Source organism: Cottoperca gobio, chromosome 7 (genome assembly GCF_900634415.1).
Source record: "Cottoperca gobio chromosome 7, fCotGob3.1, whole genome shotgun sequence".
NCBI lineage: Eukaryota > Metazoa > Chordata > Actinopteri > Perciformes > Bovichtidae > Cottoperca > Cottoperca gobio.
In genome coordinates, this window is record NC_041361.1 from 17,044,991 (window position 1) to 17,067,881 (window position 22,891).

General features: G+C 39.4%; 1 protein-coding gene across 1 annotated transcript; it reads right to left on the reverse strand.

Moving 5' to 3' along the window:
- Positions 1 to 773: 773 nt before the first annotated feature.
- Positions 774 to 16,141, reverse strand: clcnk (chloride channel K). The gene is made up of 19 exons (XM_029435947.1): positions 15,997 to 16,141; positions 15,150 to 15,281; positions 14,913 to 15,041; positions 13,495 to 13,634; positions 13,306 to 13,383; positions 12,532 to 12,607; positions 12,096 to 12,221; positions 10,829 to 10,913; positions 10,425 to 10,526; positions 9,859 to 9,943; positions 7,840 to 7,998; positions 7,151 to 7,220; positions 6,887 to 6,997; positions 5,874 to 6,090; positions 3,562 to 3,695; positions 3,075 to 3,145; positions 2,321 to 2,401; positions 985 to 1,071; positions 774 to 812 (listed from the first exon to the last, which is right to left on the reverse strand). The coding sequence occupies exons 1-19, from the start codon at positions 16,139 to 16,141 to the stop codon at positions 774 to 776; spliced, it is 2,067 nt and encodes a 688-aa protein (XP_029291807.1).
- Between the last annotated feature and the right edge of the window lie 6,750 nt (positions 16,142 to 22,891).

The window sequence follows — 22,891 nt, forward strand, 5'->3', positions numbered from 1 at the left end:
GTGAATTTGAGAAATCACTCAATACCTTAAAGCCACTATTAACAGAATGGTAATGCAATATACTTTGATGGCATTTGTTTGTTTTTGTTTTTTAAATGTTGACGCAGTCTATGTGTTGCTCTCAGGTGAGTGTAGAGGTATGCAGTGATGTATGCCACAGTGAACTATTGGATGCTACCACTGGGGCGGCGCCAAAGTCAGACATTTTACAATTCAACACATGACAGCTTTAACTTGTGACTCCAAACCTTTCTGGGAGACACCGCAGGGTGAACATACTGAAGTTGAGTAAGCCACTGGCCACCTGCATCACGACGATGAATATGTGATGATTTACTTATCCCGGGACGTTTCAATGATCCGCAAGGAGATTCTTCATAGTGAAATAAATAAGGCTACATGGAAAGTAAATCTCTCATCAGCAAGGTTACATTGTGTTAATAGGTGTGCAAACTGCTTTTGTTTTCTTCCCCACATATTATTGTGGGTAGGCACACGTTTAATATTGCTGTGTCACAAAGTGCGGATCAGTGGAAAGAATCCTACTAATTACAATAAAATGTGAGACAATAAGCTCTAATAAATGTGTTTTCATAAGAGCCTCCAGCTCAGTGTTGTTTGTGTGAAAAGGCATTTGCTTGAGTAATGAAGGAATGATTTCTTTATCAGAGCCAGGCTTGTGTTACAGCTAATCAAGACAGAGATGGATTCATGTTTGCTTTATAAAATAAATAAAAAAGGCCAAGGGATGAGTTTATTTCCTGTGTCGTTGCTTAGATTTCTTTGGCCAAGTCTTCTAATATTCTTTTCATCTGAAGGAGAAAACAGAGAAAGAAATAGGGAGGGAGGGAAGAGACAGCTTTGAATATGTTAGTAGCCATTTTGCCTCCTACACCCTGCATAATGTAACCATACAGGGACATGGTCCTGTTTGCAAAGTGCGTATATGTGTCATTAAGAAAATGACATCCAAACACTCATTACCTCTGGCCAAGTGATGAGCCCGAGCAGCCTTCCCCTGTCTGCAACAAACAAGGTCTGAGCACCAACCAGACTCAGGATACTGTGAGCCTGTGAGGACGCAAAGGAAACTGGATGTGAAGTAACTGATTCTGAAAGAATTGCTGACCGTTTTGGGAAACATGCTTATTCACTTTCTTTCCAAAAGTTAGATGATACAAATCTCATAGATACAAATAACGTAGATACAGTAGGTAATAATCTTCTTATTTAAGCCTTGACAAGAAAGCAGGTGGCAGCTCTGGGTCTGAAAAGTGAAACCGATTCGGAAGCGTATTAAACTTGCACCCTTTCAAATGGCCAGCAGGGGGCGACTCCTCTGGTTGCAAAAAGAAGTCTGATCGTATAAAAGTCTTTGAGAAAATGACCCTACTTCTCATTTGATTTATTACCTCAGTAAACATTTTCCTGATGAGAGTATGCTCTCAATTGCTAGTTTCAATTATTCTCATTATGTAAATGATGGTCCCATCTAGAGTAAAATAGACAGCAAGGCAGGGTATGCTTTAGGGTTGTTACATACTGAACAACAATTAATTGATGACATTGGAAGATGACAGTCTGCCTCGGCTTTGGTGTGGTGATGTTGACCACTTTATGTTACCATCTTTAGATGCCCATGTCACTTCTGTCGAGGATTGCTGCATTCCTTGGTTTTCATCTGATGGAGAGACTATTGCAGGATCGTCCTCTGAATCGTCTTGATCATAGGAAAATTCATAATCTGGATAGTCAATAGTATTGTCCTCGGTCTCTAAAACCTCTTCCTCTACATCACTATCACAGTCCAGAATCTGGGATAAAGCTTCTTCAGTTGTAAATATCTTGGAGCTAATTTTTTTATTGTGTGTCTCAGAGAGATGACATTACAACACTGACAAGAACAAGAGTGAGAAAGATAACTCCTCCTAATCTACACACACACACACCTGGGTCTAAATGGGTGTTCAGAGCCAGTCAATAGGTAAACAAATGCAATCAAAATAAAGTGCATCAAAGAGACATGTTTTTTTTTGTGTCTGAACAGCTACCTACCCACATCAAAGTGTCTGGGTCAAAATGACCCGCAGCATCATGTTTGTATACAAACTCTGCACAGACAATACACAACACATCTAAGTGTTCAGATATTACACCCCAGTTCATGACCCTAAATGAGGAAAAGTCACAAAACTTCAGGAAGAAAATGACAAGTTAACCAGTACATTGTCAACTCAAAAACTGAAATGGGTCATATTGACCCTTATCATAATACAAGGGTTAAGTTCATCTCTTTAAATGTATCTCAAAGTGTCCCTACCTCCTGAACGGTGTTGTGAGGCGATAACAGGACGGAGGTTGGGTAAATGCAGCAGACCTCATCCAGATGTTTCTCCAGAGTCTGCACAGCACAGCAAAGATATATTTATATGTGTATGCATTTTCTGTCAGATGCACGCTTGTCATGCAGCAGCATCCAGTATTATTTGAGAAATGATGATTCACAGTTGTGTTTATTTCCTGAAAACTTCCAAATACTCTCTCTTTCAGATTCAGATTCAATTCAATCTCAAATCACAACAGCCTGTACTTTCACTTTCACTTTGTATTTATAACAGTTTTATTGTATTTCTAGCATTTATCACTTTATCACTTAATTTTACTTTTTATTTTATTTTAAGTCTTATATGAAATGTATATTTGTAATGGCGGGAGGGGAGGGGGTAGATGGGTAATTGTTTAATTGTGTAAATGTTTTAAGCTACTGGATGCCTGAATTTCCCTCAGGATAAATAAAGTATCTATCTATCTCTCGTTTTTGATAAACGGCTCTATTTTTCTTTAACTACAATATTCTTTATAATGGATGTTCTGTCATAAAAATAGCTTTTACGTCAGCCAGCAGTCCTGTCTGTACATCCTGCTCCCATCCTTTTTGCAACTGTTTTACATTCAGTCAATGCCAAACGGATTGTAAAAATCATGGCCTGCATTTTAAACAGCTTCACACAGTTCACTCCTCGGCCTCCTTCTGAACCCTGCAGCTACCTGTCTGACTGCATGCAGCCTTTTACCTCAGTGTTACAATGATGCAGGAACATCAGCAGCTCTGCGCGGAGAACAAAGCCCAGTATAATCTGCGACTCTTCAACAGAAGAAAGGAGAGGAAATCAATTTTCTTTGCAACAGTCGGTGCTACAGTTTAAAGTGTGTGCGGCTTTAAAGTGGGCTGCGAGTCTTCTGTTGCAAACAGGAAAATGTATCCATGTGATTGTGGCTCATCTGACCGACTATTTTCTCTCACTTGCTTCTTATCGAGGAACTTTCACACTGCTGAATTGCTACATCGTTTTAAACGGTTACAATTGTCATAAGTATCCTCTTTTCTGTGCATAATCTCTATGTGGTGTCATAACTACAACATCTGACGGAGATTTTATGCCAATATTCCAAATACTCAAATATGTTTTATATTTTTTGTGGAAAAGATTTAGACAAAATCTGACTTCCATGGCAAAAAAAACTGGGGTAAAATACAATCAAATGTCTTTGTCTGCGCACCATATGAGTCCACCACAGGGATTTGTGTGTCAGTGCTGGCGTTGACAGCACGCTGAACCTCCACCGGTCCAGCCGCTTTCTGAAGCTGCACTGGCATCGCTCCCAAAACCTGTCCGACTGGTGTGGAGGGAAGCCTGCAAAAGAGATGAATCATGTGACACCACAAACACAAACAGCTGTAGTTAAATGAAATAATAAATGTTTCTGGAGGTTAATGCCTTTTCAGAACTATTCTCAAGTTGTAAGGATTCACAAAATCAATGGTTTGATTTGATGGTGGTGACAAAAGAGCATCTGAAATGTTTGTGTCCAGGTGCAAACTACAGTGACACGTTCAGAACTGAATTTTTTTTTCCAAACAGTCTCTGGAAAAACATTTTCAAGTAGTGTCAGGCAGTCTTGTTTGTCAGAGGAATACTTGAAACTGTCTCAGCCTGAATGCTGTTGACAAGGAGCTGTGGGTGATGACGACTTGATTTCTATCCAAGCATATTATTAGGGGCTGAAATCCAGTCTGCGTGAGAGACAGACGAGGATGGAAAAATGTCAGTAGGGCTGCTGACTGCTATCATCAAGGTGCTATGGTGACATGTATCATGTTCAAAGCACACGTTGAACTAATTTGCATTAATTTTACATCTCCCAGACAACTCTTGTAACACTTTGTGAAAAAACTCTCAAATTTGAAATACAATACATTCCCCACATAAGCAATATACCACATATACCCAGAACAGTCGCAATAGGAATGAGTCAACTCCTTATTTATATATTTTATCAGTGTTTTAAAGGAGTATTTATTCATAGAAGAATGCATGGTGAGGAAAAATGATTACAATTCAATGCTTGAAAAGTCCGCTCAGTCGAGTGCAGATCTCCCTCCCCCCCTCCCAAACAAAGAAGAGTTGACCTCACTCAATTGCCCCTCCCAGCTCCATTACGGTCAAGATGGCAGATAACAAAAACTGGGATTTATTCATCTCTCATCATGCCTAGCTTCAGTGGATCATAACATATAGGTTGGAAATATCTGCAGATGCTCCGGTTCAGACTTGGAAAGACTTTGTTTCTAGCCTATTCGATATCCGGAAATGCCTTTTGCTACTGAAGCAGTCGTTGAACACTTGCAACCCCAACCGGCCGGTTCAGAGGAGTGAGGAGTCTCCAGCCAATTACGGTATAAACAGTGAATCTGTAAGTAGTGAATGTTTGTGAATCACAGCAACCACAAGAGGTCCTTCAGAATACATAAACATTAAACTGATAGGTGCAGTAGTATGGCAGATTAGCTGCTCACAGACAGAAGGATACACGCACACACACGACCAAACACATGCATCTCCCCTCAATTTTACGCCTCGTGGAGATAATAATCTCCCTTTGATACCTCAGCAGTGATACTGTTATATTATTAACCCACCCCCATTTACATTTTAATGGAAAAAAACATCATCTCTGATGCATTAGAGATGTTTTACTCTGACAAGAATAATAAACTGTTCTCAATGCAGAAATGTCCACACACAGTGCTGTGTTTGTCTCCAAAGTTGCTAAGGTCTCTCTCTCTTTCCGAGCACACATTGAGGATAATAGATATGTGGGTGGTTGATGAGGCTTTTGATCAATAGCAGTGACTCAGCCATTACTTGGCCGCCTTCTGAAATTTCTATCTGTTAAAACTTCCTCCTACCAGCCGCAGCGTTGCTGTGAGTGAGCATCAGAGATCGCAAGAGATTCTTCAGCTTGCTTATTCTATTGTGAAAATGTCAGTCACTGTATGTCATTATGGGTAGCTGCGTGTAGATTAAACAATGTAAAGTTTAATCCTGGGAGTTGTTGGAGGAAAGGACGTGTTACTTAAACCCGAATGGTTTATCCTCTGCTCTCAGACTCGGCTCATCTGTAATTAGACTCAACTTTACATTGAATAGTAAAATACCAAAGCTTAGTGCTGGTATGTAATCTTTAATCTCAAATTACATCTGAGAGCTTTAGAATTTATCCTCTGGGGACCGTCTCTGACAAATTCAACGGCCATTTAATCCATCCAACATTTATTTAAATATTTTGATATATATATATTATATTTTAATAGAGACAGGTTTATTTATGTAGATATTTCCAAGACTTTAAAAAAAAAAAATCATATTCGATGTAAACAAAGAATGCCTGGAAATCTTGAATATCTTACAAAAAACTGCCAGATTTACAATAAGTACAGCAAGTTTGGGGATGACTATCAGCTGTTAAAATTAATAATCTGAAATAAAGTGCATCTATTTCTTTAATCAGTCTGACAGCATGTTACTTACCGAGGGCTTGCCTTCCTCAGGGAGGGCAGGTGTGGGAGCATCTTGCTGATAGAGAGTGCGTCATAGAAAGATGGCCGGTGCCCGGAGCGAGCCAGGGCATTGGCCAGCAGAGTGGCGATGAGGATGGGTACAGCATGGCTGAACTGGCCTGTTAACTCTATAGCCAGGAGAGCTGGGGACACGGTGTGTGTCACAGCCCCGGAGAAGGCTGCTGCACCTACAAGGCAGAAACCATGTTAAAGGTACTACTTACGCTATTAATGATATTGTGAGTTACATTTAGCATTACCATTCCAGAGTACATGGAGATGCAATAAAGGAAAAATATTTGTTTTTCTCCCTATTATATATATATATGATATTATATCAGCATTATAACCAAGGTCCCATGGATAATAATGCATCTGAATGTCTTCTCCTACTCTACTACAACTGTGACTGGACATTTTCAGAAAATAAACAGTTTATGATGATGATGATGAGTTAGCATAGCATAAATCTCCCAGCAACTTTCAAATAGTAATAAACACAATGCATATTGATCAATATTCATATATGACTGAATAGCTCCCTGTTATACAGGCAGATAAATGAAGAATGACTTGAGGAGATCTCCAGAGATGATTTAAGCTTTAATGCCGTCAGTGCTTGGACACAGCCATCAGATGGCCAGGAACAGCCAGAGCTCCCACTGTTAGTCAAGCTTGACTAAGATGGCTGCTCACTCCGGCCTGCGGCTCGCTGCGACTTCCCGGAAGCAATATTCTTTTTCTTTGTTTCCTTGGATGGCGAAGGCATGACCCATCTACTCTGCCTCTGATTGGCTGAGCGCGAAACGTTGGAGGCCAGGCTTTGTTCACTTTCTCATAAAGAGGTTGAGACAGAATCTCCTTTCTTACTTTACTGAGAGAAATGTAAAGATTTGACAAAGGACAATTCACCAATCACTACAGATACACAGGTCATGTCATCACTATATCAACAACAAAGAGCTATTAATCAATGTCTTCTACCAGCAAGTGCGTAGCCCCCAGGATTTATAGAAGCCCACTGCTGGTCTGAAGTCAGTCCAGTGGAAGACACATAAGCTACTCCTTCTCCAAGCAAACGGCCCAAAGCTGCTCCTGGAAAACAGACGTTACAATTTAAAAAACACATAATTAGAGATTCCCGACTTTAACATTTCAGTTTACTGCAGAGCTTTCACATTCTAGGGAGCGAATGCAGCAAGACAAATACCTCAAACAAACTAGTCCAAGTGCTTTCCCTTCACTCACCGTAGACAAACACTGGCATGAAGTATCCAGCTGGCAGAGGCAGAGTGCAGGCGAGGACCAACATCCACATCTCAGAAGCAACAACCACAGAGACACACATTGTCAAATCTCTCCTCGCCATCTGAACAGCCACAACAGCTCTACTGGCACAGCAGAGGATTCACTGTAAATCTGTGTGCAAGGAAATGTTTGTAGCGCTCGCTAATCAATTTCGCACAAACAAACTGAATCGTGTCCGTTTACATTTCACATCTGCGTGCGTTAATGTGTGAAAAATTGTCATAGTAAGTGGATCCCACTAAGGTATGAGAAATGTCCACATACACTGCTGTTTATTTTTCTTCTGAAACAGTATGTAAGGTTTACTTCTGTTTGGAGCACAACTAGAGAACAATAGATAGGTACAGTAGTTGGTCCGGGTTGCGGATCAATACCGGTGACTCGGCCGTCACATGGCCAGCTGCTGAGATTTCTAGCTTCTATCTGCAGTGTTGCTCTGAGTGAGCATCACATATCAGAAGACTTTTCAGCCTGAAAGGGTAAACAGTCTTTAGCTCACTCTACTGTGAAAGTGTCAATTACTGTATGTCAATAAGGGGTCCCTGTGCCTTGTTAAGATTCCTGTTGGTTATCAGTGCATGGTCAACCGAGATAAAAGACTCCTTATTTGGCTTCTCCATTGTGTGTACCTTCATGAGCAGAAAGACAGCCAGAGGTAGGTAGACAGGACTCCCCGGTAAGCTCCACTCCAACAAAGGCTCTGGCCCCAGTTGAACAGAGGCATTGTGGGATTGAGAGCTCCACTGCCTGCTATCCAGTAAAGAGGTTAGAAGCTGCTTCATGGTGTGCTGTGAAAGAGATTACTGCCTTTCAGATTACTGTGTGAACATTAATTACCTCCACCAAGGAGCTTATGGTTATGGTGGGCCAAGGAACAACCCATTCAGTTTTGAAGCGGAACCATACCTGTCAACATTGGAATTTCAAAATAAGGGAAAATCTTTGCCGGACTCCGCCCATATTTCTCTCAGCCACCAATGTAAACGTAAACACATAAGGGACGGGTATATACATTCAGGAAATACATGTTTATTTAAAGTATGTATTACTTGTACAGACACGTTTATAAGATTTATGTATTTTATTTTATTTTATTTTATGTTATTATCATCAATTTATTTGATTGATGAGTTGTGTGTCTTTGTTTCCCCCACGAGCACTTCCTTGCGATGGCAGAGTCGGGAAACATGTCCGCTACACTACGACTGAAATCATCGCAGAAGCTGAAGGCTACATTATTTTTGGCGCAAAGAATTGACATCTTTCCCTCAGCTTTGGTCACTTGTTCTGCCTCCGACACAGTTATTGTCACACATGAAGTCATTGACAGTGTATGTTTTTGTGCCTCTTGGCGTGCTTGTGCTTGGACGATTGTTCATGCTGGTGAACATCGCTTATTCCACCATGTGCGATGCTAACATCTGAATGGCACACTTTACAAAAAGTACGAGTTTGCCCGACTCTGCTTTTTAATAAATAATGGAAGGTCTCCTCTCATTTGGTACTTGCATAAAGTTTGAACTTGTTTGGCAGGTACAACTGCGTCTCCATCTATCTCCTGTTCACTGTGACTCTCATCTTTTGTCTTTTTCTTCTGTGTTATTGTTCCTGTTTTCTTCTTCTGTGTGTTTACTGGCGGATAACGTTTTTCAGCTAAAGTTAAACATAATACTGCCACCTGCTCTACCGGAGGACACTTTACACTTTTTTTAATTAGGCCTATTTTTTTTTGAAAGGTTAAAAATACGGGATAATTACGGGAAAATATTTAAACGGGAGAAAAACGGGATAGAAATAAAAATACAGGATAATCCCAGGAAAAACGGGAGGGTTGACAGGTATGAGCAGAACCGAATCACGGGGCGGATACAATAATACATTTTCACTTTGTTAATATTGCGAGATAGGGCATGGCCTTGGCGGAGGGCTGTGCTCTCTTATTGCCTCTCTAGTTCATTAATTTATCTGAATGTCAACAAATCTCACGAAAAGACATTATTTTCAATTTCTCTCAATACTTTGCACCTCCCCGACACTCTCAGGGGCACACTCCCATTCGTTCATGGCACATTCGCAAATGTCACTCGACAGGAGAAAAAGTGCATTTATTGGGAACTATTTTCAACTGTGGATGGATACACATTAGTGCGTATTTAAGGCAGCAGGAGGGAGGGGGAGGGATTAACTCATAATAATAATAATAATAATAATAATAATAATAATAATAATAATAATATAAACTACTTTATTTATAAAGCACCTTTCATAACCCGCTCAAAGTGCTTTACAAGAGAAACAAATCAACAACATAGGTTTTAAAAACAACACAGGTATTAAAAACATGAGAAGTATAAAATAAATATAAAATAAATAATAATAATGTTAGAGAAAGGTGAAAAGATAAGCTCTCAGTGTGGTAACAAAGAAACATGTCCTCCGGTGCGACATTGTGGCTCATTGGTGTGTTTTAACAGTTTTCAAACAACGAATGGATCTATTCCACAGAGTAATAATGTTTTGGTCTTTTTGAAAGTTTGTTTATAAATGCCGGAGCTAAGCATTTTTGCTAGTATGGTTCCAAGTCAGCTGTTATGAGTGTACATCCAAAAGAATGATGAACTGTGCCTTTAAATGTTGTTCATTCCTACCTTAGAAGCCATATATTGGCCCGCACAGTGGGGGAATGTCAGAGCTGCCAGGAGGAAGGCCACCATGCCTGAGTATAGACCCTTCCTGGAGAGAGGTATTCACATACACAGGCACCATCGTTATAAATTTGTTTTCACTTGAGTCATTCCTATTGAAATTTAATAAGTTTTAATCGGCTGACCTCAGCAGAATAAGAATAATAATCTGGTCTTTTTCAGATCTATGCTTTCAAAGGTTACCAGTGTTTTTCACTACTTACATCTGGAATCACAAGAGGTTTTGAAACCATTTAAACATCTTGTTGTTCTCTCATCAAGTATCGAGTTCTTTATATAGTTGCATAACATCAGTACAGTAAAATGTATTCAGGGCGTAACAGTCGGATTTGTTCTTGTGTATTGTGAATTATCCTTTTAAAGAAACACACCGTGCTGCTGGGACATTGGCCTATCAATATGAATCAATATGATACCCCATCCGAGGTCTACCTCATGAGTGTGTCTTACACAGCAGAAGACTCATCACTGAATCACAATCTGGCTTTGACATTGTAAAAATGTCTCACTCTGTCGTCAGCATTTTGTTGAAGATCGGGTTTGTTTTGGAGAATTGCAGCATCCAGCGATGGCAGCCGAGGTAGCAGCAGCTCACAGCTCCACACAGCAGCCTGTTTCCAGACAGAAGGCAGACTCAGCCCACAGTGGGAGACCAGAGGCTTATTTTAGGCAACAGACTATCGGAAGTCATTAGACTTGGAAGTGATGAGGAAGAGGCCAGGAAATGATTGGTATCAGGAAAGAAAACTTTCAATACTGATTAGATTAGAAGAGAACACAGCAGGGCTGGTCAAAGACTTTTCATTGTGAATGATATGAATACGGACACCAAATGTCAGTTTATGTTTGTGAGACACGGACAAATAGAGGACGACTGGTTTAACTATGCAGATGCTCTCAAAAGTAAACTCACCCCAGGAAGGCAAAGAGCAGAATCTCCAGCGGGTAGAAAGGTACAGCGGTGGGGAAATTAGTTTTGAACAACGCCTGAGGAGTCTCTGTGGACAAAAAAACAAATTGAAGTCATCCCTCCAATTTCTTCAAAATCTAATCTCTCCTCACTTTATTGTATTGAGATTGTATTAAAATTCACCGTGTCAGATAAATGTTTCTGCTGATTTTGTGGATGTTCCCGGCTATTGTCATGACAAGTAATTAGATGGCTGTCAACATCACTGACAAGCCAAAATTACCAAAGCATTACATTTACTTTATTAAAAATATTTATTGTCTCTGCCTTTAAATGTGACATTTTCATTTAATTTTCAAACCAAACTCTATTTAAAAAGTTTGCATTTTAATATGACCATGCTCATTGGCAAACCATTGTCTGTTGATTTCAGCACATTAGGTTAGCTCACGTGATCAGACAAGGATTCACATTATAAGACATGTTCCCTTCTCTCGCGAGGTGCGGCGCAGAGCATTGCGGTCAAGACAGCTAGTTACTTTTGTTTCTATGGTTACCTCCCCTGCTTGCCTGTGCAGCTGTTGTCTCATTGGTTGCGCTTTGAAAGGTCAGCGGCAATAGGATCAAGTTTAAATAATTTGAACTTTGAGAGCACCGCTCTCCATAGGAAAATAACGGCACAGCCAGCTTAACGAAGCACTATCATCAACGCTGTGTAAATTCAACGGTTTTTGTTTTTTTATTTGCGAATGTGCCGATTTATCTTTGCTAATAATATATTGGGTACATGTTACTGTAATGTGTATTTTCAGACATATTTCAATTTTGGGAAAAAAACAATAATTTTGCAGGCGCCCTGCAGTAACTCTGAAGGCCCCCTAGGGGACTCACACCCCCTGCTTTTAAACTCTACACTCTACACTCAACTTTAATTTTATTTTCCTGTTCATTTATTGAATTAATTTGTGTATTAACTGTACAATGTACTGCTGGCATTAAAGCCTTTTCTTGAAACTCCCTTGCTTGAAGCCTTTTATTTATTGCATTGTGAATAAAATCTAAATATTTGCTCTAGTAATCTCAGGCTCCAGGCCAAGAGTGGACAAAAAATGTGGACAGTACTTTTGGCAAAATAGTGCAGATGCTGCATGAATCCACACTTCTTCAATAAAAACTTAGTCATGATATTGGCTTTGTGGCCCCTTTTCTTCAGGAGAAAGCTTCTCCTTGTAGATCATGATGGAGCAAGTGCTGATCAGGCCTCCATTACCTCCATCTCCACTCCACACTGAGAGCAGGCGGAAGGTCAATGCACCACAGGCGGCTGAGAAGAAACACGGGCAGTAATGCCTCAGGGCGAAGTGAGAACTCATCACTTCCACACTGAACAGCACACCTGCAGGAGCAGAGGAGTGTGGGGAAATCACATTTTAATTAAAAAAAAACAGGGGTAAGTATTCTCAGCTAAAGACATCAGTGAAAAATGTTTTGTTTTATGTTAATTATGATAATGAGAGGTGATCAAAGGTGAGAGAAAATGATGCACATTTAAATATGTCAGAGGAGCAGAGATGTGATGGAGGATGAGAGGGAAGAGGGAAGCAAGAGGGAAATCAATGGTAGAATCACATTAATCAGAAATTTGTCATAACGGCAGATATATGGCCAGCAGATGTATAAAAATGAACCTGTACTCGATCTCTCACCGCTGACGGGAGCTCCAAAGCAGCTGGCGACGCCGACAGCAGCAGCAATAACCAGCATTTCTCCAACAGCTTCTTCCTAAAAGAGAAAGATGCATAATGTGCTGTCTCTTTTTTCAGACCTTTATATCTTACAGAAAGTTACTAGTAGAAGTTTTATTCATATTGTTCGACAGCTGGGGAGAACAAATTAACTTTACCAACATTTTCAGAAGGAGGTTTTTTCCTGTTTCCATTCCAACCAAATGTATGTCTTTCCTTTTATGAAGATGTAAAACAATATTTAACTTGAAATGTACTAATAGCTCCATGGGATACTCCTTCTTAGTCATGATGTGAAATATTCATGAAGTAGAACGAGGCCATCATAAGTGCATTTTTGCATAAATGCATTATTCTTTGCTTTTCATTAAAGCTCCATTATTATATATTTTTGTTGGCTAGTTGGGGGCAACTGACATTATCACCTTTTATAATGTTAAGGGGTATGTGTCAGCAAATAGTTTCCTATTTACAAATATGGATAAGCATGGAACAACATTAGCACTTTAACAGAGAAAATCAGCGTAAAGTGGGTTTACGAGAATTGATTGACAACAATGAGCAAGAAACTCACAGGTACATTACACATTGTCATTTCGTCCATTATTAATATAATCATTTTAGTACAACTTTAGGATTTATGACAGAGGTAAAATGTTTTAAATAATTGTACGACTAGAAATGTAGATAAAGTGGGTAAATGCTTCCTTTTGAATGACTTTACTGAGGTTTTACCTTCTTATCGGCTTGTATAAGATTGCAGAGGTTGCTCAGGTAGGCTCCAACCATGGTGCAAAGATGCACAAACGGACCCTGATGTTAGGAGGCAAATATAGCAAACTGTCTTCATAACTCATAATATGCTATTTTAAAGAATGGCTCCATATTTTGAATGAAAAACAGTTATACTGAGAAGTCTCTCACCACTTTGCCCAGGAAAACAGTGCTGCCGGCTGCCAGTGTACAGATAAGGCCCAGAAACTTGGTAAACATATTAGTCAGAGACAAGTAGTGGGGCATTTCAATGCCAGCCAGCATGGTTCTCACCTCTGGTATCCCTGAGCCTGATGGGAAATAATGTAACAGGACAATATCTTTTATAAACCCAGAGGGACTGAAGCAAAAAAAGTAAAACAAAAAAGAAGCTATTCTAAGTGAATACGCAGGAATGATCTTTAGAATAATTACATAGACGGTAATGATTTCAAGGACAATCAGCACAAATTGAAATTAAATTAAAATGAAGCCTGATTTAGTTTGATTTGTTGATTGGTAAAGTTATGTTGGCATAACTACACACCAGGTTTTTAGTCTTGAAGGTGCTTCTTTGGGGAACTTGGTCACATAAATGAAGCACATTTGCCCTTTTTAGGGTTCATCTGAAAGCTTTTCTCCTTGACAATAAGAGAGCAACGTCTGACATGTACAGATTCTTTTAGGGGCAGAAAGGGTGGAGGCAGGGTGACGTCCTCTCTTAAAGGAAGATCTATATGCACTTTTCATTCATATCCTATAGCACAAAGCACTCTCCATCACTGCCTTCAACACCAGCAGACACCAACATTTGAATCCTTGCTTCCTGGTAATATCACTCAATCTTTAAAGATTTACTGTGAGACGGATAAGATCATAGTTGACTTTTCATACTGTATGTCTCCCTTTACCACTCACTGAATTCAAAGATGAGATCACACTTGACTTTTCTCAATGCCATTTACCTTCAATAGGAAAGAAGATAGGTGTAATACGTTTCTGTTCTTCATCTTCTTCACGCATACTTGTGCGGTACTGAAGCTGGAAACCCACTTGATGATACTGTATCCTCTATGAACCTTACAAAGTCATGTGAGATAATGAATCAGCCTCTCTGATCGTCTTTGTTCAGGTTCTAGCCTATATCTACTATATACCCTCCACTATGATGAATACCATGGAAATTAATGCAATGACACAAAACGGTGCCATTTATATCTTCACTTATATTTCAGCCATAAATTCCTTAATTTCCATTTAGACTCGCATTTGTTGCTTCTATATAAAATTATGGTTTTGAATCCAACAAGCTACAAGGAAAATATAAGATTCATATTAATCAGCAATAAGGCCTTTGCACAGTGGGGGCATAAACAATGAACAACACCAAAAGGAAAAATACTTGCCTGCAAATATTTTACATCAAAACTATTCATATCGGCAGTGATGCAAATGTACAACAGTTGCAAGACTTAATCAATAACATTTGTAGTTTTTGTGTTTGTGTCCACATGACAAAGGGAAATCCAGATTTAGCTCTTTAGATGCTAGCTTGTCCCTAAATGTACAACTGTTGCTGTTGGACAGACCTGTGGAGAACGGACAGATGTTGTGGGAGAACGACGATGCGACAGCACAGAGGCATGCTGGGTAAAGAGTCCAGCAGAAGAACTGCAGCAGACTGTTGCCCTCCAGTTTCATATAAAGCCACTGATGAGCTGCAAGTGGAGTGAAAGAGAAACATTAATAATATTGTGTGTGTGTGTGTGTGTGTGTGTGTGTGTGTGTGTGTGTGTGTGTGTGTGTGTGTGTGTGTGTGTGTGTACCTCTCAGCAGCTTTGTCACACTCATGTCCATCAGAAAGCTGAGGATGGCAGTCAAAATTCCAAGAACAGCGTAGCCATACCACTCCATCCCACACACTGCTCCCAAACAACAGCTCAGCTTCACCAGACACTCTAAAGACACACACATGTGGGTTAGCCTTCCTTAAGTTTCATGTGTGTCTTGTGAGGCATGAAAATGTGCTTTAAAGTAAAATACCATTTATAAAGATTTTGCCTTTTTTTTTTATTATACATGCGGAACTTGTTTTTGGAAATGCAAAGAAGAAGCTCGTACCGAAGCCTCACAAGGTTCTTAAAAGTTATACTAAGCCCCAGGTTATGGTTAAGCTTCTGTTGTGGAAAAGGGCTGTAAGACTTTAAGGGTCTTCCTATGTGATCAGATGCAAATAGCAATAGCAAAATAAACACCCTCTTATTGAAATAACTGCATTTACATATCTGTATAAAATAACATTAACCGTTAAACAGTAACATGTAACACATATAAAACGGAGATTGCAGCATATGTCCAGGGTATTCAACAGATCATGCTTATGTGTTAATGGATATTGAATATTAACGTAATAGAAACAGTCTCTCAGTATAGAGGAACACGGTCACAGTCTGTCTTCTAATGACTCTTCATTTCAATAGCATTAGCACATCCTAAAAGGTCTTTGAGCACATTGATTGTGTGGTCCCTGAACTGAACGGTAATCTGTGACTCTTCACATTGCAGGTCGAATAATCATATTACTAACAGATTGGCATCGAAACAGCTTCTCTCGGATGCATTGATCAGGTCAGTATTGATCCTATTCTAGTGATTTTCCACTTCAGTCCTGACCTTTGACAGTTGCGCGTGACCGTCGGCATGGTTTCCATGGATCAGAAAGAATCTTATTATGGGATGTCTCTGATTGGTTTTCTCGCTCCCAGTTGTTGTTCTCTCGGACACTTTCACTCCCAGGAGCCTCATCCAGGCTCTTCATGTTGTCTTAAAGTGTTGGTCCTATTGTGTGATAAATGAAGTCTCAAACAAACACTGAGGCTCAATGATGATAGAAAAACAATGACTGCACTATAGCTCCTTTAAAACACTAAGAGAGGACAGGTAGACTTACCTTCTGGTTGCACTGGAAGTATAAATGTCCGTATGCGTGCATGTAGCACCACTGACCTCTGTTAAGGCATTAGCATAGAAGTTATGGAGCAGTCATGGTTGACAGGGTAGCTAATATTAACTCTTGTGAGGAACAAGTGCCCTTCATCTGTCTAGATTGCGGAAATGCAGTCTGAGAGACATTTTCATGCTACTCAGTTTTTAATAGGATTTTTGGTGATTTTGGAAAATAAATACAGAATAGAATTCAAAATCCTTCTCCTGACTTACAAATCAATTAATGGTCAGGCTCAAGCATATCTTAAAGATCTCATAGTACCTTATAAACCAACTAGAGCATTGCGCTCCCAGACTGCAGGGTTACTTGTGGTTCCTAGAGTCTCTAAGAGTACAATGGGAGCCAGAGCCTTCAGCTATCAAGCTCCTCTCCAGTGGAACCAGCTTCCAGTTTGTGTTCGGGAGGCAGACACACTCTCCACATTTAAGAGTAGGCTAAAGACTTTCCTTTTTGATAAAGCTTATAGTTAGGGCTGGCTCAGGTTTGCCCTGGATCAGCCCCTAGTTATGCTGCTATAGGCTTAGACTGCCGGGGGACACCTCCCTGCTCTCTTCCTTCTCTTCCTCTCTCCTCCCCTCCCTCTCTCTTCTTCTCCCTCTCTATCTGTATGCATTTATGTAAATGTATGTTACTAACTCACCATCCGGGGCATCATCCCCGGAGTTTCTGTGTCTCTCATGTGGCAGGTTGCCACTGATAAAGTTTACTTCAGGATCAGGAATCGTGGCTGTGCCTGCTGCCCTGGTCCTGCTGGACACCGGGAAGCCTTATTGACATTTTCCTGGATTCATCCAAACTTTCTATTTCTTTTTTTTCCAACACAACATAATTTCTGTCAAATGTTGTATTTGTACTATGTTGTTTATCCTGTACACACGACATCTATTGCACGTCTGTCCTGGGAGAGGGATCCCTCCTCAGTTGCTCTCCCTGAAGTTTCTTCCATTTTTTCCCCTTTAATTTTGGGGTTTCTTTTAGGAAGTTTTTCCTTGTGCGATGCGAGGGTCTAAGGACAGAGGATGTCGTGACCTGTACAGTCTGTAAAGCACACTGAGACAAATGTATAATTTGTGATATTGGGCTATACAAATAAATTTGATTTGATTTGATTTAATTAATCTCATAATTCCTGTTCCAGTGTATCCCATGAATGTAAACATGGAGCATTACAGGTGATTATATTAATCATATTGTTGATATTTCCAAGGTCAAGAGGGGACTTGTTTAATAACTAATTGTTCTTACAATAATAACAAAAATGTTCTAGAATGAAAGACTCAGGATTCTTTGCAGAATAATTATATAGTTATTGCATAGTTATAACAATGTGGAAGAATTGAAATAGAGTCAGTTTGAGGTATATCTACACCCAAACCTTGGCACAGTCAGAGCAGTAAAATATGCAGGGAAAGTTGTTGTTGTGTTAACGAAAAAGGTATTTGGCAGCTGGCTGATGTCTTCCTCGAGTTAACTCTAGTTCTCGCACAGATCGTACGTTTACTCTCCTGGAAAGGCCAAAAAGCCGCCGTTTTATTTCAGAGAAATAGTTTTAAATTGCTTTTCACAACCTTTTTCAGAAGCTATTTATTTGTCTATGGTCATTAGGTTAACATGCATGTCTTCATAGAAAATACCTTTTAGCTATTTTAAATTTGTATTTACTTCTCCTAATCCACACTGGGATTAGCTCACCCTCACGCCCCAGACTGTCCCTCTGTTTGACAACCACTGTGCTAACTAGATCATCTAACTCAAATTTGCAGTAACAGAGTTTTTGGGCCACTTGGAGGCAGAAGAAACTAATTGTGAACAGAACGCTGACATATTATCACAAGTTGATATGGCTAACATCCATCAGCTATGGAGCAACATTACCATTCCTTCAGAGTCGTGTTTCTGGCCACCTGGTAAAAGTCCAATATTAAATATCTTTTAGCTTTTGGTCTCTACCAACTTCTGAGGGAAATATCTGTTTCTTTAACTGTTAAATGCTCTACTTTGTTCACCAGCTATATGCTGAACAGGTAGTGCACAGTGGACATTTAGAGTTTTTTGCTGAAAACAGCTGCCTGCTGCAGTAGAAAATGAGAGCTGTGGGAGTGAACCAAAACGCTTAAGTTGCACGCTGAAACTCACTGAAAAAGCTCCATTAGGACGAAGGCAGCTGCAGATTCAGGTGATTATTGCCTGTAGGTTCATCACTACGTGCGACCCCTTTTACATCATCATTTGATAAATTCTTCTTATAAGATATCGAGCACAGCTGCTTTTAAGGTATCTTGTGGAGTTTTCTTGTAAACAAACACAGTTATGTATTTTCCAGCAAAAAGCATTGTGTATCCTTGAGGCCTCACAAATGTGTGGATACGTTTTGTACCACATGAAATCATTGTTTACATCAAAGCTTGCCAGCTAGCAGTCTTCATCTTTTGTTGGCATGTTGCTAATTTTCTTGGCCCCCAATTATTGATTAATTATTTTTGTTTCATTCTTAATTACACGGTGGTGAATTAAGGTTTTATCATGATTATCTGTCCTCCATTGTGAACATGATTGCACAATTCAGTGTGATTAACAATTTACAGCTTGATACAAACGGATGTCATCGTTATGACCTTCATTATGTCAGTGATTGACACATGCACACACGCACACGCGCACACACACACACACACACACACACACACACACACACACACACACACACACACACACACACACACACACACAAACACACACTTGAAATGAGTCTTTAGTTAATGTTTATTTTCCTCAGTTCCACTTCCCCTTAGGCTTTCAATTAGCACTTGAGTTATTATAGAGATTTTAAATCTGCATGCTGTGAGCGTCAGTCACACTCACACTCTTGTACACGTACATACACACTAATGTACACACACATACAGACTGCTTTTCTCAGTATAAGCGTGTTTCCATGGGAACAGCACACCTCAGTGCCCAGAGAGCCAGACAGAGGGTTGCTTCACTTAACTCTCATAAAAGATCATTATTGACAACAAATCTCCTCGGGCAAAAAAGATAATAGGCAAATCGAATTATGTAACACAGTTTCCAAATCCCAAAACTGAATATGAATATATTTACACGTAAATATAAAGTGAAAAAGTCACAATTCAAATGCAAAGTTAATGCAAAAGTTAAAATTATGAAATGCAAATCTACATCTGTGATCAGATGAGATGTTCTCAGAACAAACAGCAATATGATTAATTTGATCAATTTAACTTAGCTTTACAATATTGATTTGCCATTTAGAACAACTCATCAACCAAACTCAATGTGTTGTAGTAGCATGCTGCTGTAGTGTATTCTGTACTTAATTTGTACTTTTAGCCTTGTTATATGTATACTAGCAATAGCAATTACAGAAGAGGAAAATATTCTTTGTTTTATATAATGATTGTTTATTGTCATAACATTATTATATCAGAAAAAAACTTGTTCAAGGATGTCTTTGTATGCATGTCTTAAAGCTACACCAATCCATATTTTTCATGTATTTATACATTTTCATATTAACTATGGATCAAATGACCATGTGTAATATGAGATGCCGCCCCCAAATGAACAAAAAGTGAATTTAAAGGAAAACTTTTGTATTTGTCCTTACATCATGGCTAAATGATTAGACTGGTTGCAAACTTGATAATACAAAATCTTGAACAGTTTCAATAAGATACTACATGAAATTGAATAAAATCAGCAATTAAATTTCCATTTGCTTGATTCGTTATTGGATTAAGTTATAGAGCGGTTACATTTATTATTTTTTGTTATTTTATTACAAAAATTAGAATAGATGAAATGTAAATATTTGCATTGAGTATTAAAGCATATCAATTGTTCTTGTATTTTACTCAGTCCAATAAATAGTTTTCAAGAGAAGTGCAGCTTTTTAGATAGTTTTCATTTAAGATAATTTCCTTATGAAGGTTAATGCAGCTCCCAGTCTAAAGCTGGCTTCACATGAACCGCTCTGCGCTGGCTGTGTCATTGTTTTCCTATGGAGAGAGCGGTGCAGTCCGACTAGGCGTGTCGCTGCACTCAAAGTTCAAATTATTTAAACTTTGACCTTGATTTCCGCTGACCTTTCAAAATGCAACCAATGAGATAACAGCCGTATGAAGCGGCTCAGGCGAGCAGGGGAGGTAACCATTGATACAAAACCAACTGGCTGCCTTCACCTAACTCGCGGCGAGCGCACAGAATATTTCTTATCATGTGAAGGCAGCTTAAGATGCTTGTTATTCATTAATAGCTGCAGAATTACATTTACTTACAAAGCTGACTGTCTACCTTTGAAAATAAATGAGCAGCAGGGAGATGACCTTCCAGCTCCGCCTGTGTGTGGGGCTTGTTTCTCTGCCTGCAACATTATGTAACACACAGCAGCTGAGGAGGACACAACCCAAACACAGGTGTGTGAATGTGTCAGTGCTCTGTGTGGGTAGATAGGAATGCACACATATATAGTGGGGACTCAATGTCACTGGTGAGGCAAGGTGGATTACTGACAGTTAGATCACATTGACTCTCTTAAATGTCTCCCTCACTCTGTTGTTATTCTTGTTTGACATTTCGTTCCTGTGTTTCTGGCCTCATATAGAGTTTGATTGAGGTGCTCAAAATGAACAAAAATACCAATAATTCTCCAAGGCACTCTCTTTTTAACAGTTTGAAATTCCTTTATTATCACGGCATAGTCATGTCCGACCTAAAGACCAACTCAGACGCATTTCAGCATCAAGTCGTCGTCAGGGAGTTTTTGTTTGTTTGATGAAAGCTTGATTCCGACATAGTGCCTTCAGAAGACCATTCATTGCTTTGAAGTTGAACACACACGTCTGTTAGATGTAATCGTAGAGAGCTTCTACGCATACCAACAACTCAACTGAAATGAAGACAGGACCGTGCATATTGCATCAGCATCGTCTAAATGCATGTACTGAACCTGTTCATAGGTGAACCACCTTGCTTCATACTCCAAACTTTTAAACTCCCTCATTTCAGAATGATCAACAAAGACAGAACAGCATTGTTGTTCTGTCTTTGTTGACCCCATCATTTAGCAGCCTGGTTTCATACAGCCTGATTGAAGCCGCCTTCTTTTGTGATGTGACCAGTTTTACAATTTGAATTTGAATGTTTTTTGAAAAGCCAGAAGAAGTGAAACTAATACTTCACAATAAAGAAAAAGCACAAATAAAAAAAAGAAAGAAAGAAAGAAAGAAAGAAAGAAAGAAAGAAAGAAAGAAAGAAAGAAAGAAAGAAGGAACATCATTTATGCTTTAGAAATGTTTTTCTATTATTATTTTTCTATTTTACTTGTGACCCCTCAACCTTATCTTGTGACCTGTCTAAGAGTCCCACCCCCCAGGTTGGAAGCATCTAATCCTGGTAGATCCCTTTTTATTTCCTTGCAAAATAAAAGAAATATGAATCTTCTGAAACGTTTTAAGCTTTCTGAAAACTGAGATACCAGCTGAGATCTATTTGACCTTTCTTATGTTAAAAAGTGAGAAAGAAAAACATGATTGAGAAATTAATATGACGAACAACATTGACAATTCATAACACATTTTGCAGACTCCTGCTGGATCTGGTCTGGATGACAGCTCCATCATAGGGGCAAACCATAGTTTAGTTTTGAATAAAAGGCCAGTATAAAGCAACAGTATTACTGCTGTTACTATGGAGAGCAGGAGGCTCTGTGTGTTCTCTGGCAGGGACACGGTGAGTTGCTGGGCTGGATTTAGACCTTTAGCAGGAGGCTCTGAGCTCTACACTGATAAGACTGCGCATATCTCTCTGTACTGTAATAACCTTTCAAATACGGCTTCGACACAAAAGGCCCCTTTGTGTGTTTATTTCAACAGCGGATTGCCTTGAATTTCAATTTAAACATGACTGTGAGGGCTGTCGTGTCAGTCAATAAAGGAGCATTGTATGTGTCATAATCCAGGCCCTCTGTAAATTATAGGAATCACACTCTTGACGAAAAGACGAAGCAGAAGTCAAATACGTACAGTAATATCAATGAGCCCATAAATGGATTTTAATAGATTAGCTGTCAGCAGCTCCAACTACAGAGGCGAGCGGTGAGTGTTTTCTAATCATGGCCTGTGCTCTCCGTGCAGATATTAATAGCCACAAAGCAATGTCACTACTAAGTCCCCTGCGCCGGCTGACGGCTTTGTTTTCAAGCACATTCTTTCCATCTTTGTGTTGCTCTTAACTTATTATCTGAGATAAAACAAGGCTCTTTTTTCACTTCTCAATTCACTTTCCACTCTCCAGCAGGCTCAGCGGGAGAAAACAGCATTTTCTGGTGAATCATTTGGTGTTAATGGTTTGTGCTCAGAGGTTTAACAAATGAGAGATTGAATCAATAAACAGATGACAAATATATCTCGAATGAGATGAAACCGTGCTGTGAAAACATTGGATATTATTTCATTTAATGGGAGAACCATGTGAGGATCCAATATCAGGACAAAGGCATGGCACTGAATGTTAAAGTGACAGTTCATCCCAAATGTA

Excerpts from the sequence above, each read along its gene's own strand:
- clcnk (XM_029435947.1), bottom strand. The coding sequence starts at position 16,141 with ATGAAGAGCCTGGATGAGGCTCCTGGGAGTGAAAGTGTCCGAGAGAAC. Across the intron at positions 12,222-12,531 it reads CTTTGGAGCTCCCGTCAGCG|GTGTGCTGTTCAGTGTGGAA; the intron begins GTGAGAGATCGA and ends CTGCTCCTGCAG. Across the intron at positions 2,402-3,074 it reads TGCATCATTGTAACACTGAG|ACTCTGGAGAAACATCTGGA; the intron begins GTAAAAGGCTGC and ends TGTGCTGTGCAG.